General features: G+C 49.3%; 1 protein-coding gene across 2 annotated transcripts; it reads left to right on the top strand.

Moving 5' to 3' along the window:
* The first annotated feature begins 630 nt into the window (after positions 1-630).
* Positions 631-11468, top strand: LOC146341933 (claudin-4-like). Of its 2 annotated transcripts, none has more exons than XM_084805268.1 (2): positions 631-707; positions 10109-11462. In XM_084805268.1, exon 2 carries the CDS (start codon positions 10127-10129, stop codon positions 10769-10771), a length of 645 nt encoding a protein of 214 aa, XP_084661394.1. In that variant the 5' UTR covers positions 631-707; positions 10109-10126; the 3' UTR covers positions 10772-11462. The 2 variants fall into 2 exon arrangements, with proteins under 2 accessions (XP_084661394.1, XP_084661393.1); XM_084805267.1 differs by lacking the exon at positions 631-707 and adding an exon at positions 1035-1107 and having other exon boundaries at positions 10109-11468.
* Positions 11469-15810: the final 4342 nt, after the last annotated feature.

Below are 15810 nucleotides of genomic sequence, written 5' to 3' on the forward strand. Positions count from 1 at the left end.
ATGCGGCTGTGCACACCTGCTACGATGCCTTCAACGGGGGGTTCAAAATCCAAAGATGATGCCAGCTCTTAGCCATGATAGCTACATAGAACCTTCACCGTCAGAAGGCAAGAGTGTCTCTAGGCACGTGCAGAAGGCAGCGTTTACCGGGGCTCAGATCTGGAGCATCTGATGCAAGGGCAAGGGTGCCTCTTAGCATGGGCAGAGTAACTGAGCAAGTCAGGGCTGGCGGGGGGGGAGGCATGATTTTCAAGACTTTAATCCTGCTCCCGCACAAATAACAACGGGGCTATTGCTAAAAGACTGATGTCAGACGACTATCGGAATTAATTGGTTCTTTCCAAATGGCCAAAGGAATACGCGGACTGCGAATAATAGCTACTGGAATGCATATGTGGTGTAGCGGGTAGAGTATGGGGCTGGGGAGACCTGGGTACAAGTTTCCACTCGGCCACGAAACTCCCTGGGTGACTGTGGGCCGTTCACTGACTCTCAGCCTAACCTCTACCTCACAGGATTGTTGTGAGGATAAAAGGGAGAAGAGGGGCAGCATCCTGTAGGCTGCTTTGGCCCCTAGAAAGAAAGGCAGGATACCAGTCTAGATAACAGATCAATACATATGAAGGGCAATAGGAAGACGCTGAATTGTCGTCGGACGCTGCTGGAAATACGTTTGCTCTCTCCAGGCTCTTTCGACTTACTGGCAAGTAAGCCCCCTTGAGCTCCATGGGTCTTATTACTACCCAAGGCAATGCGCATAGAGCAGTGAGCCCCTGGTCATGATCCCTTGACACCTGCGCAGCCCTCCTCCTCCGCAGCTCCCCTAAAGCGCGCGGGCTCCCAGCCCCCCCCCCCCCGGCAGAGGCCATCGGGTTTTCCGCCTGCCTTCGGGGGCTTTCCGCCCCTCCCGCTTCCTGTCCCAGGTCGCCAGTTTCACCTGCCGGTGACGTCACGGCGGGATGGGAGGGGTGTGGTCTGGGGAGGGCTGAAGGGGACGAGAAGGGTATATAGCGGCCAGCCCCATAAGGAAAGCTGCATTAATCTATCCTAGTCGCGCCCGGCCTCCTGGGGGGATCGAACCCGTGCCGCTGCAGGTCCCATTTGGAGGTGAGAGAAGGGATTTGATGGGCGCCGGGGCGTCTCTGTCGATTTCTGGGGTGCAAGCGGGAGAGTTTAATTTTTTCAGTCACACCCACCTCATGATTTTGTGACACCTGTGTTTTATGCTTCTTTAAAAGCCATGGGGCGCCCTTGGGAGTGGCGCCCAGACGCCTGGGTCCCGTCTCTGTCGCTCAATGGGACGTTAGTACTTAAGGGGAGCAGAAGGGAATGCCCGTTCCCGCCTCGGCGCTTGATCTCGGTTCGTGCGCTTGGGAACGCCTCGCGAAGACCCAGAGGTCTGCTTTCTTCGGGGTGGGGGGAGCGGATCTCTAGTTTCCACTGCGTCAAGTTCTAGAGGCGAACCCGATTTTACGTTTCCGAGGGCTTAACTCTGGGTCAAATCAAGCCATGATGTAGACCGTGACCCTGAGCACATGCAGAGCGCAGTTCGCTCTTTCATCGTTCGCGCTCGCCAGGGCGGCGTAATCCCCAGCGACCGCTGCCGGTGTGGAGGTCCGGAGCGGAGCAATTCGAGCCCCGAGGCTCTTCTCTTGCTCCTGGAGTAAAACCCCACTGCCCAAAGCTCGCAAACCTGGGGCTGTAAAATGGCTATTTTTGCTTCCTTGGGAACCTGCAAGGCGGCGCAGCGCTTTAAAGCCGCGGGTCCTCGCGCTCTCTTGCCCTTGTCCCCAGGTCCGTAGCCAGCCTAAAAGTTGGGGAGGGGAGTGTCGGGGGGTGGTCTGTCTGGTTTGCAGGCCTTTGAAAGACAAAGTTGTAAACAGTTCTTTGTAAAAAAAAAAAAAAATGAAAGGGGGGCAGAAAAAAATTAAGGGGGGCAGGCCCCCCTAGGCTACGGCCCGCTTGTCCTTCTGAAAGAGAGAGAGCCGGCCCCTTCCCCTCCCTGATCCCAGCAGGAGTGGCGCCCTGAATTTTTGGCGGTGATCTAGGCTGGCAGAACCCCCCCGCTTCCACCTTGGGGTGGGGGAGAGTTTCGGTTGAAGGGCGAGGAAAAAACCATAAGGACGGCCCCGCCCCTCTGTCGTCCTCGCCCCCACCCCGGCCCTGCCCGGGGCATGCGTGTGTAGAAGGGGTGGGGGTGGGGGAAGCCTTTGTTCCCCGGAGCATAGCCGCCCAGCGACCGCGTGTCTCTGTGCCCTAAAGGGCCTTGCGAGCCTGGGATAGTGAAGATCGGGGCCGGGGGCTATGTGAAATTGAATCTCCCCCCTTCCGCTCCATAGAGAGTAACAGTTCTCCCTGTGCCGCTACAAAATTGCAGGTAAAGCTAAGGTTGACTCAAAAATTGCCCGTAAGCCACAAGAGAACTTGTACTAGTAATTTAGGCTGAACCTGAACGTGCGGATGCCTCAACTAGTGTTTGAATGTTAAATCTGACCCTCCTTTTCAAGCAAGTGGATCTTTTCCACATACCTGCCTAGAAGGACTGGAAAGGTAAATTCCCAGAACTCCAATGCTTTGGGTTCTGATCGCCAATCCAAGAGTTCTGGCTTGCCAGGTCTCTTTTCTCCTGGAAATGATTGGAGATGGTGAGAAATGGGGGTCTGCCCCGTATGTGCCCGTAGGCCTAAGTCTGTTAGGATGCTACTACTGTTTGGGTTGTTTGTTTTTTTCTAAGAGAGGAGCCTTGTAACAGGTGAATTCACATAACACCTGTAACATCAAGGTATGGCGCGTGTGTGTGTGTGAAAAACAGCCCATCATAGATCGAAAGCCTTAGGGTGGGGGTGAAACCCTCTGTAAAGCACCTCCACCTGTACGATAATCCTGCCCCCTTGCAATTGTGGGGCAGTAAAAGTCAGGGAGGCTTCCTTCACCACACTTTCTCTTCATCTCTTCCACCCCGCCCAGCCACTAGGAATGTAATTGTCTCACTGCCTCATGGCCGATGATGGAGATGTAGACTTTGTCTCATAAAGCAGGTACTCTCATTACTCAACATATGAGCCATTAAGGGTGCAATAAGTTCTACAACTCTCAGCATTCCCCAGCCAGCCATGATATCTGGAGGATCCTGGGAGTTGTAGGACTGACGTTTGTCTAAACATGGATCGGATTGTGCCCTAAGAGCACGTAACTCAGGCTGCCCTAATTAAGACAAGTTAGCCCTTCAGGCATCTGGTGCCCTCCAACTGTGTTGGACTACAACCCCCTGTATCCCCCAGCCAGCATGCTTGGAGCTGTAGTCCAACACATTTGGAGGGCACCAGGTTGGGGAAGGTCGCCTTAAGACAAATGGGATGATGAAGTGGGGTAATTTAATTTCAAATTAAACCAGGATTGGTTTACTTCTATTAAAAAAGAAGCAGCCTTGCTTTACAGCTGCCAGAAAACAGAGCTGCCACCCAATTGCACATCAACCAGTTGCTTAAGACCCTCTCTTAACCACCTTGCTGTATTGTGGGTGGCAAAAATGTGTTTCAAACACGCCATATCTGTGAATAAGTATGGAGAGGAAGTTGGCCCTTAAACCAGAGTGAGATTATAATCTAGGGTCAGTCCCACCTCAGGTTTTAACATGACATAAAAGGGTGTGTGATCGTGTACAAATGATATAAATACTGCTTTAAATAGAGTTGCACATTAGCTTTTGAGCCCGTATGGGCACATGTCTGCTGAAGTCGTGTGGAACAGTACAGTTTTTCCGTGGCTTAACTACAAACCAGGGCATACGACACAGGTAGTATCAAGCCTGTTCTCAAACCTTCTCTACCTTTTTAGAACAACTCAACAAACCAAACGGCCCATTTTCAACTCCTTATGTCTGTCTTTATCTTTTCCTCTCTCCCTCTCTGGGAAAATACTTAAAATGGCGGTGCTGCTAATGTGATAAACTTGGCTCAGAGTATGACCCTTTGAGGGTCCTGACTCACCTGCATTTTCCACAGGCAAGGCTCAGATTTCAAAAAATGCACTGAGGTGGTCCTCTACCACTCCCTGCTTCTCCTTTCCCGAGGTTAGGGTTAAAAGCTTTCTGAGCGCGTAGCTTCCGGCTAGGCCTGTGCTTTTAGTTAGAAACTGAGCTGGGGGTTATGAGCCTACCTTGGCAATAACATAAAACTGCTAGGTTTCGTTTAACAAGCAGCTACCAACAATTGCCATATGTGGCTGAAGCGGAGCCGGTTGAGACCCCTGGTGGACTTTGTTAATCTAGCATTCCAGTGTTCAAGGATCCCTTCCACTTGTCCAGGCTTAGCTTATCAAGAGTCTACACCCTGCCCTGATGGGCCAACTGTGCAGAAATTCTGTGATTGAATTGCCAGTTTTGTAATAGTGTGATGGTGGCGAGAGACACTTTTAACCCATTCTCATTCCTCTTCTGCCCCCTTCCCCCAACAGCTGAGATTACTATTGCTTTACAGAGACCTACAAGAACTACCTTTGCATTTGCTCTAGGTTTCTTCTTCGTAATTTCTCAAGATTTAGATCCACTCACTTCAAGCAGTGATGTGGATCTAATTTCTCCGACCGATTTGTTCAGTAACGTAAGCCTGGGCTCTGCGTAATGGTAGTGACAGTGAGCATTTGCAAAGTGTACTCAGCCTGGTACAGCATGACCATAACGAGTCTTCTGTGTGTCCCCCCCCCCAATGTCACTAATCTGATTGAATTTGGAGCCTCCCCCTTGGCAACTTTAAAGCAAAATAAAAACACTGGGTGTTCTGATGGCAGGTCTGCTGTGTTGTGTATGTGCTTTGGCCTTGTGTGGCCTAGATGCATGCCATTTGCAGAGGGACTCAGAAGGATTTCCATGGAATCCACTCCTATACCCAGGGAGCTGTTTTCCTGGCACATCCAGGGAGGGGGGCACGTGTTCTGTTCCTAACATGGCTTCCAACCCAAGAGGGCTCAGTAATAACAAAGATGCTTGGCAGAGGCTGTTTTAGCACTTGGGGCTGATGCACTGATGTTGGTAGAGATGAAGCCACACCTAGATTGCTCTTTTGAGGCTTCCTAGTTGTGCTTGCTAGAAGCTTTGTTTGTTCTAAATAAGCATGTAGGCTACAACCTTGCCAAGTAGGAGCAACCAGATGGGGTGGGTGCCCCCCTCCAATAAGTCTGCTCCCCAGTTTTCTTTCAGAAATCTAGCAGGTGAGACAATGCCTGCTCCTTAGAAATCCACTTTGCCCCCAATGTTTTCTGGTGCCACCACTGCATGGCACCCATCTTTATTGTTATTTTTAACGCAATACCCATATCTCCTACGTGGGGGAGGGGCTTTTAAAACATGGCTTAAAACAGGGGTGCAGAACCTCTTTCAGCCTGAGGGCCAAAGTCCATTGAAAAGAGACTCTTGGAGGGCCCGTTCCAGTGGGCAAAAGGAGTGAGGCCCAAAATACCAGCCTACTTTAGCTTAAAGCTCTTCCTGCCAGTCACTAAGCCTTGGAGGCATTTCAAGCTTTTACAATGGAGAGAAAACGGCACAAATGCCAGGAAACCACCAAACAATCTGCGGAGAGAGTGGGGCCAGGGGAAGGGGGCGTGGCCATTTGGGGTGGCTTAAAAAGAAAATGGTGGCACAACCCAAATGGGGTTGGAGTCCTGCTGTGCCAGTTGGAAGACCAATCAATACCTTAGACCAACCTCCTCCAACCTGGTGCCCTCCAGATGTTTTGGACTTCAAGACAGAATGGGCGGTGGTCAGGAATGCTCAGAGTTGCAGTTCAAAACATCTGGAGGGCACCTGATTGGGTAAGGCTACCTTGGACTACTGTGCTAAGGGGTGTGTGCCATTAATGCACCTGCAGTGAACGCTCTCAGGTGATGCGTCTTCATCGGCAAGGGATAAGTCTTCAGTTGGGAGGAACACTTGTAATGCACGTGCTCGTCCTCTAGCCTTGGCTCTGTACTTTGTGTGGTGTAGCACATGAGTGGGCAGATTTTAGGCTTGCAGAACTACTTTTTAACTGGAGCTGGGGGCAAAATAGTGGCTCAGGAAGATAGAGATAAAACTAAAGAACGAGTACTGTTTTCACCAGCAGAACTGGAGCTCGACACACGTGCTCCCTTCACCTCACAGTATGCCTATGTACACCAGTTGCTGGGGAACATGGGCAGGAGGGTGCTCTTGCACTCATGTCCTGCTTGTGGGTTTCCCATGGGCAGCTGGTTGGCCGCTATGTGAGCAGAATGCTGGACTAGATGGACCCTTGGTCTGATCCAGCAGGGCTCTTATGGTTACACCAAGCTTTCTTGGTTTCAGCAGCTTGGTGTAATGTGACTTGCCTGGAGTCTTAGGGGTGAGGTGGGCTGAAACCCAAATAACTTGACGGAAGCAGAGATGATGATTCCCATGATGGTGAAAAGCATGAGCCATGGCAGTGAGGCAAACGGTGTGTGTCGTTTGCCTAACGGCCACGTAACAGGTTGCTCAAGATGCTGTTTTTCCTCTGCTTACTGCTGCCAAGTGCCAGTGGCAACAAACTCCGTGTGACTCCCTTGCAGTCCTGGGGCAGGGGATGATGCAGTTCTTCAGGTTGCTCACAGGGCAGGTATCTCTTACCTGCTGGAAGCGGATCTAGGTGGATGAGCAGCTAGTTGTGCAACTGTTGCTATTCTCCGCACCTGATTAGATGGAGGAAGGAGATTCTTCTGTCCTGCTCAACCATGAGAAGGAGGAAAATAACCATCCATCAGTTGGCTTTGCTTAGACTGGAGCTGATAGTGGAGAAGTTGCATGACCGGATGAGTCAGGAGCTTGGCCTTGTCTCTGAATCAGCTGGAGTATCGCCTACTCACCTAGGTTGACTCCTGTTGCTTCCTCTGAGTCAGGTGGGAGCATCACAATGCTAAAAAAAATACAGGTTCTCTGTTCCTGGAAAGAGATCATCCTCGGGTCATCTGGTGCAGCATCAGCCTTTGGCAGGTTATCCTGACCCCAAAATCAGAAATGGTGGAGGCCCTGGCTGGGTTCAGTTCCAGGTGCCTGTCTGCTTCAGGCAAGAGGTGCATAGAAAAAAGGGTGGGATGTTTTGCTTGAAAAAATGCAAGTCAATTCCAGCAGTTGTGGATGATCTTGATCCTAAATCAACCTTCCCCAACCTATTGCCCTCCAGATGTGTTGGACTACAGCTCCCATCAATTGTTCCAGGGTGATGGGAGTTGTAGTCCAATGCACTGAGGGCACTGGGTTGGGAAAGCTGATCTAGAGGGTCCAGGAAACCAGGCTACATATGTATTCTCAGATACTACTACTGTTTTCCATTTCTGATTTGTTGAGCTGCTAGTGGGAAGAGCCAAGCAGGAGTGAATGAGTTGCATACACTAGCATGCAGCTCCTTTGCAGTAAGCCATGGAACATGGCTTAAAGTTCTGTGTGAATTCAATGCAGCCACTCTCTCAGACTAATCTAAGGTTGTCTAGTGAGCTTCATGATTAGACAGGGGGCTGAATCCAGGGCTGCTTCCCTCACTGTCCCAGCTACACTCTTAGCCTAGGGATGCACCCCTAGGGATGTACACGCACACACCAACCAATATCTCTTGAGTTTCTGTTCTGGGTATGCCTCTGAGAAACCTGTCAGTCCTGAACCATGACTCATGTCCAAAGTGCCACATTATGATCTTGAGGTGTTTAGGAGCCTTTAACTTCTTCTAGCACACAGTTCGGGGCTTCCTGACAACACAGAGTTGCGTTCAGTTCTTGAAAGTCCTCTACTAACTCGAGGCTCAGGCTGATGTAATGGCAGCCCATGGACTTGCGCTACTAGAATGGGTCTTGCACTCTCCTGCCTCTCCTTCCATGATCATCCTCTTCAGCGTGGTTTGCAGTTGCACCTGAACTGGCAAACTGTAGTTTGATCTAGATCTCTTTAGACCAGGATTATTAATTGGCTTAGGACTTTGGCTTGCTATCCTGGCTTTTAGAGGGTCAACGGAAAAGCAGCATGGACTAGTGTGGATGCAGTGGCAAACTGCACATCCTAAAGAGGAGACAACTTCTTGGATCGGAGCACTTGGCACTGTTCATGCAATGCTGGGCGATAGTTTTGTGTGGCATGTGAACCAGGCCAAAGCGTTTTGGTTTACGATCTCGTTGCTTGTTCCTTCTACCTAGGCAGCTGCTTTGCACCAAAACAGACTTTGTTCGTGTGGCCCAGCATTGGCGATGCTAGCCTGGTGCCCCCCAGACGTGTTGGAGGGCAGCTCCCAGTCAGCATGGCCATGTTGACTGGCAATGATGGGAGTTGTAGTCCAACATGTTTGGAGGGTGCCAGGCTGGGAAGGGTTGGTGTACTATGACTGGCAGGAGCTTTTGAGGGTCTTGGGCAGAGATCTTCCCATCACCTACTATCTAAGCTCTTAAAAAAAAAAACCACTGGATTTTCAAGCCAGGGATTGAACTTGGACCTTCTGCATGGAACGCCTGTGCTCTACCACTGAGTTTCAGTCCCTTTCCCATGTTCATATTGTTAGGAATGGGGCTGTTGGTACCGATGCTGATAAAGGCTCCTGCAACTTTTCAAGGCTGGAATAGAAAATATGACTGGGTGTGACCTTCTGTATCTGGTGAACATTTACCACCTATGCAGCTTTTAACAAGAACTGACTGGGTTTAGAGCTGCCTTCTTAGGTGGGGGAAGGGGCCACCCCACCACCACGTCTATGGGAAAGAATGAATTGGTGCTTGGTAAATGAAATCTTGTTCCAAGCTACACTTCGCCAGAAGGTTTTTTCCCCTAATATTTAACCCCAGTGATGGGTGGGCAATGGAACAGGTTGTAGACTCCTGGTTTGCTAGGGGAAAAACAGGTCATATAACTGCCTGCAACTAATCCCTAGTCATCGCCAGGGAGTGATGAGGGAAAACCGGCTTGGCAAGGGGAGCCATGGTCGGCCAGTGAGATCTCTTTTGTTATGTTTTTAAAATGTCTCAAGTAAAGTAAGAGCTGATCTCTCCTAAGGCTGTTCTGGTTGCAGCATTTGGTACGTGTCTGGCTTTCGTACAACGTTGGAGTCCTGCTGGCTCATAGAAAGGGTCCCTCCAGCATGGTGTTCTGTCGGTAACAGCAGCTAGCTAGGTTCTTCCCAGCAGTCAACACCCAGGGCTCAAACGCAACAATGGTCTCCCATTTGTCCCCAGCATCCAGGACTTGGAAATATCCTGACTTCTGTGAATGCAGAAGATCTATCTATCTATTTCATTATATCTCTGGTGTGGTTAATGGAAATTGACAGGCATATTCTCTATGAATCTGTCTAATCCAGTGATTTCTCAATCATGGGACCCCACATGAATTTGGATTACAACTCCCATTATTGGTCACTGACCATGCTGGCTGAGGATGGCGGTAGTCCAAAAACATCTGGGGACCCAAGGTTGAGAAAGGCTGGTGTAATCCTTAAAAGCTAGCTAAACATGTGGCTTTCAGCATATTGGGAGATACAGAATCTCTTAACGCAGGGTGGGGAACCTCTGCCCTGGGGGTCCAAATCTGGCCCACTGGGGTTCCCCAGGTGGCCCCACCCCCTTTCCCCCCAATCACTGACCATTTGCTGGTTTCCTGACTTTTGTGCGTTCCCACCCCCACCCCCTGCATTCTAAAAGGTTGAAATGCCTCTCTTAAGGCTTCCTTACTGGCAGGAAGAGCTTGAAACTACAATATGTTGGTAGTTCTTGCTTTTTTGCCCCACCCTTTTTGCCTTCAGTTCCATCCGGTTTGCCTTCAGCCCCACCCACCACTGGAACGCAGCCCCCCTAGAGCATCTCCAAAATTAAATTCAGCCCTTGGCTGAAAGAGGTTTCCTACTGCTACCTTAACTTGGCTTGGGCATTGTGTGGAGAAGCCTGTGGATGATCATACGTCAAACTCATGGATGACCACAAATGCAACATAGCCTCGCTGCCCCCCAACCCCGCAGTACAGAGACATTGGGTAGATAGAGGTGTGTGTGTGTGTTTGTGTGTGTAGGGCAATGTCTTCTGCACTGAAATATTAGGAGTAACATTTCTTAGACACTCAGCAAAATTTCCCTGCTCTGTCTCTCTCCAGGGCTGTCTACATTGAGCCATGGCCTCTGCTGGTTTCCAAATCATGGGCATGGCCCTCTCAGTGTTGGGCTGGATTGGGGCCATCATCACCTGCGCCCTGCCCATGTGGAAGGTCACAGCTTTCATTGGCAACAGCATTGTGACTGCTCAGATCACCTGGGAGGGGCTGTGGATGAACTGCGTCGTGCAGAGCACCGGCCAGATGCAGTGCAAGGTCTACGACTCCATGCTCGCCTTACCCCAGGATATACAAACGGCCCGGGCCCTCATGGTCATCTCTGTGCTCATTGCCCTCCTGGCCCTGATGGTCGGCATTGTGGGGGCCAAGTGCACCAACTGTGTGGAGGATGAGGATGCCAAGGCACGCATCATCATCGTCTCCGGCGCCACCTTTGTGGTGGCAGGAGTCCTTTGTCTCATCCCCGTCTGCTGGTCAGCCAACACCATCATCCGTGAGTTCTACAGCCCCTTAGTGATCGAAGCCCAGAAGAGAGAGCTGGGAGGCGCCCTTTACCTGGGTTGGGCTGCCGCCGCCTTGATGATCCTCGGCGGGGCGTTGCTATGCTGCAACTGCCCCAAGAAGCAGGGCAACAACTACAGCGCCCGGTACACAGCTGCCGCCTCGCAGCCCCGCAGCGATTACCCCAGCAAGAACTACGTGTAGGAGTGCCACATCTGGAACGAAGTTCTTACCATCATCCTGAAAGCTCACTGCTGTTGGATCACCTTGGAGGAGTAGGATTGCATCCCTTCTGGGGTGCCACACAATGAATGCCCCCATTGGGAACAGAATACCCTGTTCTAAGACTTCACAAAGTTTTTGGACCATCAGTATTTCCCCCTCACTGTAACTACATCCATTGTATAGATTTTTACCCCACAGAAGTCAGAACTCTTCTTCTGGAGAACATCTTTGACTTGTGATCAGTGTCCTCAGTGTAGGCAGATAAGGTACTGGATCTCAGAAGTTCTCTTTCCAAGTAGTTTGTGATAGCTGTGTGCTGCGATCTTCTCTTTCCTGGATTCTCAGCCTGGGAGGCTTAACGAGGGACTGATACTGCCAACAATGCCCCGAAGATCACATCCTGTTCAATAGGTGCACCATTTTGGAGGTGGGGGGGTGAGTGGAAATGGGTACTCCGAACCTGAAGTCATTCAAGCTGTGATGTGCTGTACAGTTCTGTTTTGTGAACAAAGGGGAATGTGGCTTTTTAGACTCTTTATTTTTTTATGTTGCTAACTTGTCGCAATTGACTTGCATGCATTTCATACTGGATTCCAGTTTTTATTCCCTTCCTTTTTTTTTCCTTTTCTTTTTTTTAGTATTACCTGAATAAAAATTACAGGCTTTTGTATATAGCATTTGGTCTTGTTCTTTGTTATTGGGGTGGGTGACTTTGAGGCTCAATCTAAATGGGGGCTCAGGCTGAAAAAAATCTGCTTCCAAAGCTGGAACTTGTCCCTGAAACAAGTAACATTCCTTGGAAGCATTCTACAGGAGGCCTTTGCAACATGCCTGCAGTACAATCGGGACTTCAGATGATGGGCTTTTTGAAGCAAAGCAGCGTGACTTCTGGTTCAAGGAACTGCTCCTCTCATACCAGCAGCTGAGGAAAGGCAAGTGGTGATACAGTGGATGGTGATTAATGCTCTTTCCCTTGTATCATTGGTTCACCATGTGAACTGGTCCGTGCTGGACTTAAGACGGGGGACTTAAATGGTCTTGGCCATGTGTACTACTTCAGTTGTGAAACTCGCAACTAACATGGTCTTGGCCATGTGTACTACTTCAGTTGTGAAACTCGCAACTAACATTTCTCCCTGCCCATGCCATGCCAAGTTTTAACCATTGCTTCTCCATTCCTGATACGTTAGAGTAAAAAAAGAAAAGTTTCCCAACCCCCCTTTTAAAAACAAACAAAAAAATACTCTGAGGATGTTCAGTTCTGCATTTTATACTCCATTAAATCATAGCACTGTTATGACTCCAAAAATGGTATTTTGCTTCTCCTGCCCTGATGCTAAACACATTTCTGCAGATAAAGTAAACATGATAAAATGAGATTCTGTCACCAGGTACACCCCACGTACACCCCAACTATAAAAAAAAGTTTTTGTTAAAACGGAGGAAAGAGGATGCCACAGTGATTAGTGTTGTCCCACTGAGGCCAGGCCCGTTTGTTGCTGCACTGGGTGGTCATTTGTATGTGGGGGGCGGGCTTGTCTGTAGGGCTGTAGTTTTGGTTCCAGAGAAGGATACATCTCAGTTTGCTTGAGAGATGATCATGCCTGAAGCAACTACTCTTGACTCCTCTGTGATTTAGGGAGAACTCCAAGTGCTGCTTGTTCCGCTTGTCCCATCCTTTCCCTCCAAGAGCAGTGGGTACAGTGGTGGTTCCCCTACCCCCATTTCATCCTCGTGCATCACACAGCGCATAGTTAAAACTATGGAATTTGCTACCACAAGACATAGTGATGGCCACCAATTTGGATAGGTTTAATAGGAGATGGACACATTCCTGGAGGAGAAGGCTGTCAGTGGTTACTAGTCCTGTAGTAAGTCCCTCCAGTATCAGAGGCAGTATGCTTATATACACCAGTTGCTGGGGAACATGGGCAGGAGGGTGCTGTTGCACTCATGTCCTGCTTGTGGGCTTCCAACAGACGGTTGGCCACAGTGTGACCAGAATGCTGCACTAGATGGACCTTGGTCTGAGTGTATAAATGGAACTATGATTCCTTCAATCCCAGGGGTTTCAGTGGGAAGTAAGGAAGTTTGGGGAAGGCACCTGGAAGTGGGAATTGTAATCTGGATGAAGACAATGGCAACTTTTAAGAGGAGCACTGCAGCGGTGTGGTGGGATTGATTGCAAATCGTGATATCCGGCTGAAGTAGCAAATGTAGCACAAAAGTGTCTCCAGTTCAGTTGAACCTAAAAGTCCTGCAGGCCACAAGTGAGCTCCTGGCATGTTGGGGAGCGGGCTTTCCCCCTTCATCTAAATTCGCATGTACGATCTAAAAATGTAAAAATCTCAGGGGGGCGGAGTTCTACCGGACACTGGACATCACATTCAAGATTGTCAGGAAACTGCTGCTGAGCCTATTAAACAGCAGCACCCAAGCACTGTGTACAATTTATTTCAGTACTGAGGGCTAGGAACTTGATTTCTTAAACACTTCAGACCAAGCTCTGGCCCTTGTTTTCAGTTACTGGCCTCAGTCCTGGGACCTGTTCAGAGGCGAGTTCTTTCCTTTTATCTTTCGTCAGCCATCAGAAATTCAGGATTTGGAACAAAGGGTTCTACCTCTCCTTTTCCCCTACTCCCTCACGCTGAGTACTTCTGAAGCATTAAACCACATTCTTCACCGAAGGGAGTGAGTAAAGAGAGATTTGGAAAGGGGGAGATAACAGGTTTCAACTAGCCTGAATACTTAAACGGGAATCTTTCTGTATCAGACCAAGTGGTCTAGCACCTTCTTTTCCTTGATAGGCCAGTTGGATGCATTCTGGGAAATCCACAAATGGGGCATGAAGACTACCAGTGGAGGCTGGTGGCTCTGATGTCAGTGGGATGGTAAATCCACTCTGAGTTTCAATCAGAACTCTAAAGGAGTTATCCAAGATGTGAAGTACCCTGGATAGCTCCTTTAGTGTGAACTCCTTTAGTGTTCTGACTCATTCTGACTGAAACCCGGAGCAGATGCACCACCCTGGTGACATGGGAACCACCAGCCTCTACTGAAGACTACAGCCCTGCTGTTGTGGTTGTCGAGATACACTGCCCCTGAATGTGGATATTCCATTTAACTATCGTGGCTTATGGTGACACCATAGCGGGAGAAGGAACAATGTCATTTTTAAGTTGAGGGCTATCAGCACTGTGTTCCCCAAAGAGATATCCCTCTGTACTGGAAGCCTTTATTCCTGAAAATGTAGGGGTTTGGTAATGGTGAAAGGAAAGCACTCGGCACATGTTCAAAGATACCCTTAACATGTTCCAGGACTGAGTGCAGTCACTGAAGACAAGCTCTGGGGCCATGGCTTGGCTCCAAGGAGCCATCTCTGAGCCAGGTGTATCTTATCCAGTGAACCTTTCTGGGAGATATTACTGTGCAGATTATGGCTTGGGAGCAATTGTAGCTGGGAGGCAGGAGAGGGAAGATAAGCGTCCACATTGCCCCAAGGAAGGGTGCAAGTCTTTGGCGTAGATACCAGAATACGCATCAAGGCCACAGGAATCCATAGCTCAGAGGCAAGACTTCCTCCTCACAAGAATTCAGTCTCTGTCCCAACATATCCGAAGGTGTCCAGACTGCTGACCCAAGCAAGGCCCCCAGCACACAAACACAGTGATAAGGGAGCACAGGGTTGGAGATGCTTCTGCATGAGGTCTTGGGGTGTTGTTGTTAGGGGTGGCTTGAAAGAGCAAAGCCAGGAAAGGGAACAAATTAAAATAGTGGGGAACCAGGATTTGGGGATGAGGGGGAGACTTCGCTTTGTTACAGAAACACAACACACACACATGGAGCTGCAACAGAATGTTGGCAGTGGGAGAGTTTCTGTTCAGGCTTCTAGCCAGCCATACTCTTCCAGAATATTCCATTACACCCCACCACCTGCAACGAAGTCAGCATTCCACGCCCACTGAGCATGCTCAGCCCTCATTAAGCTGTTTCGGGTGTGTGCAGTCGAGGCTGGTGGCTCCGATGTCAGTGGGGCGGTGAATCTGCTCCAGGTTTCAGTCAGAACCAGTCAGAACTCTAAAGGAGCCCTCCAAGGTGCATACAAGTTGGGATTGAAGGAATCATGGTTCCATTTATACACTCAGACTTGTATATAACTTGTATGAACCTTGGAGGGCTCCTTTAGAGTTCTGACTGGTTCTGACTGAAACCCGGAGCAGATTCACCGCCCCACTGACATCGGAGCCACCAGCCTCCACTGGGTGTATGTGCTCTCTTAGTTTTTATTTTGAAAGATGTTTTGCATTCCTGCAAACCACTGGGTTCCCTCGAGCACATTGATACCTCCCTCTTGTTTCTCAGGGGCTCCATTTTGGCTACACAACCATTGGCACTCATCCTCCCAAGTTCAGTATTAGAGGGAGATATCTCTCCTTGTTGAACCAAAAAGTGACTTTGGAGATTGCTACCAGTTCTGGAAGACCTTTGCCCTAGCACTCAGATGATGCTGATTTTCTATTTTCTGTGTATTTTTATTTATCTTTCTAGTAGTTTCTCTTTATCAACTTACATGGTAGGCAATACTGAATCTGAATTTGCTGATGTTACGATACTATGGGATGGGTACTCCTGCTGTCTCTGTGGGTGGTGTGGCAATTCTAAGATATAGTTTTCGGTGTAGTGTAGTGCATTGTTGTCTCTACAGTGTGCTATTGGTGTACATTGTGTTTTACAGAGGACAAATATAGGTCTCTGCCTGCAAGGAGCTTACAATCTAAAATAGGCAATGGGGAAAACAGTAGAGGGAGGGAGGAGAGAGAAAAGGGTAGAGTGAGAAGAATGGTGGGGATGCCTTTATAGCAGGGATGTCAAACCTCTTACAGCCTGAGAACGAAATTTAATTTCAGAGAATCTTTCAGGGGCATCATACCAGTGGTGGGAGGGACCGAATACAATTCGGGTGGAGCCAAAGGCAAGAAAAGGGGTGGGCCCAAACCCCAGGATATTTTAGCTTAAAG

This window comes from Heloderma suspectum, chromosome 6 (assembly GCF_057233095.1).
Source record: "Heloderma suspectum isolate Gila_16-S chromosome 6, 16-S_ref, whole genome shotgun sequence".
In the NCBI taxonomy this organism is placed as follows: Eukaryota; Metazoa; Chordata; class Lepidosauria; order Squamata; family Helodermatidae; genus Heloderma; species Heloderma suspectum.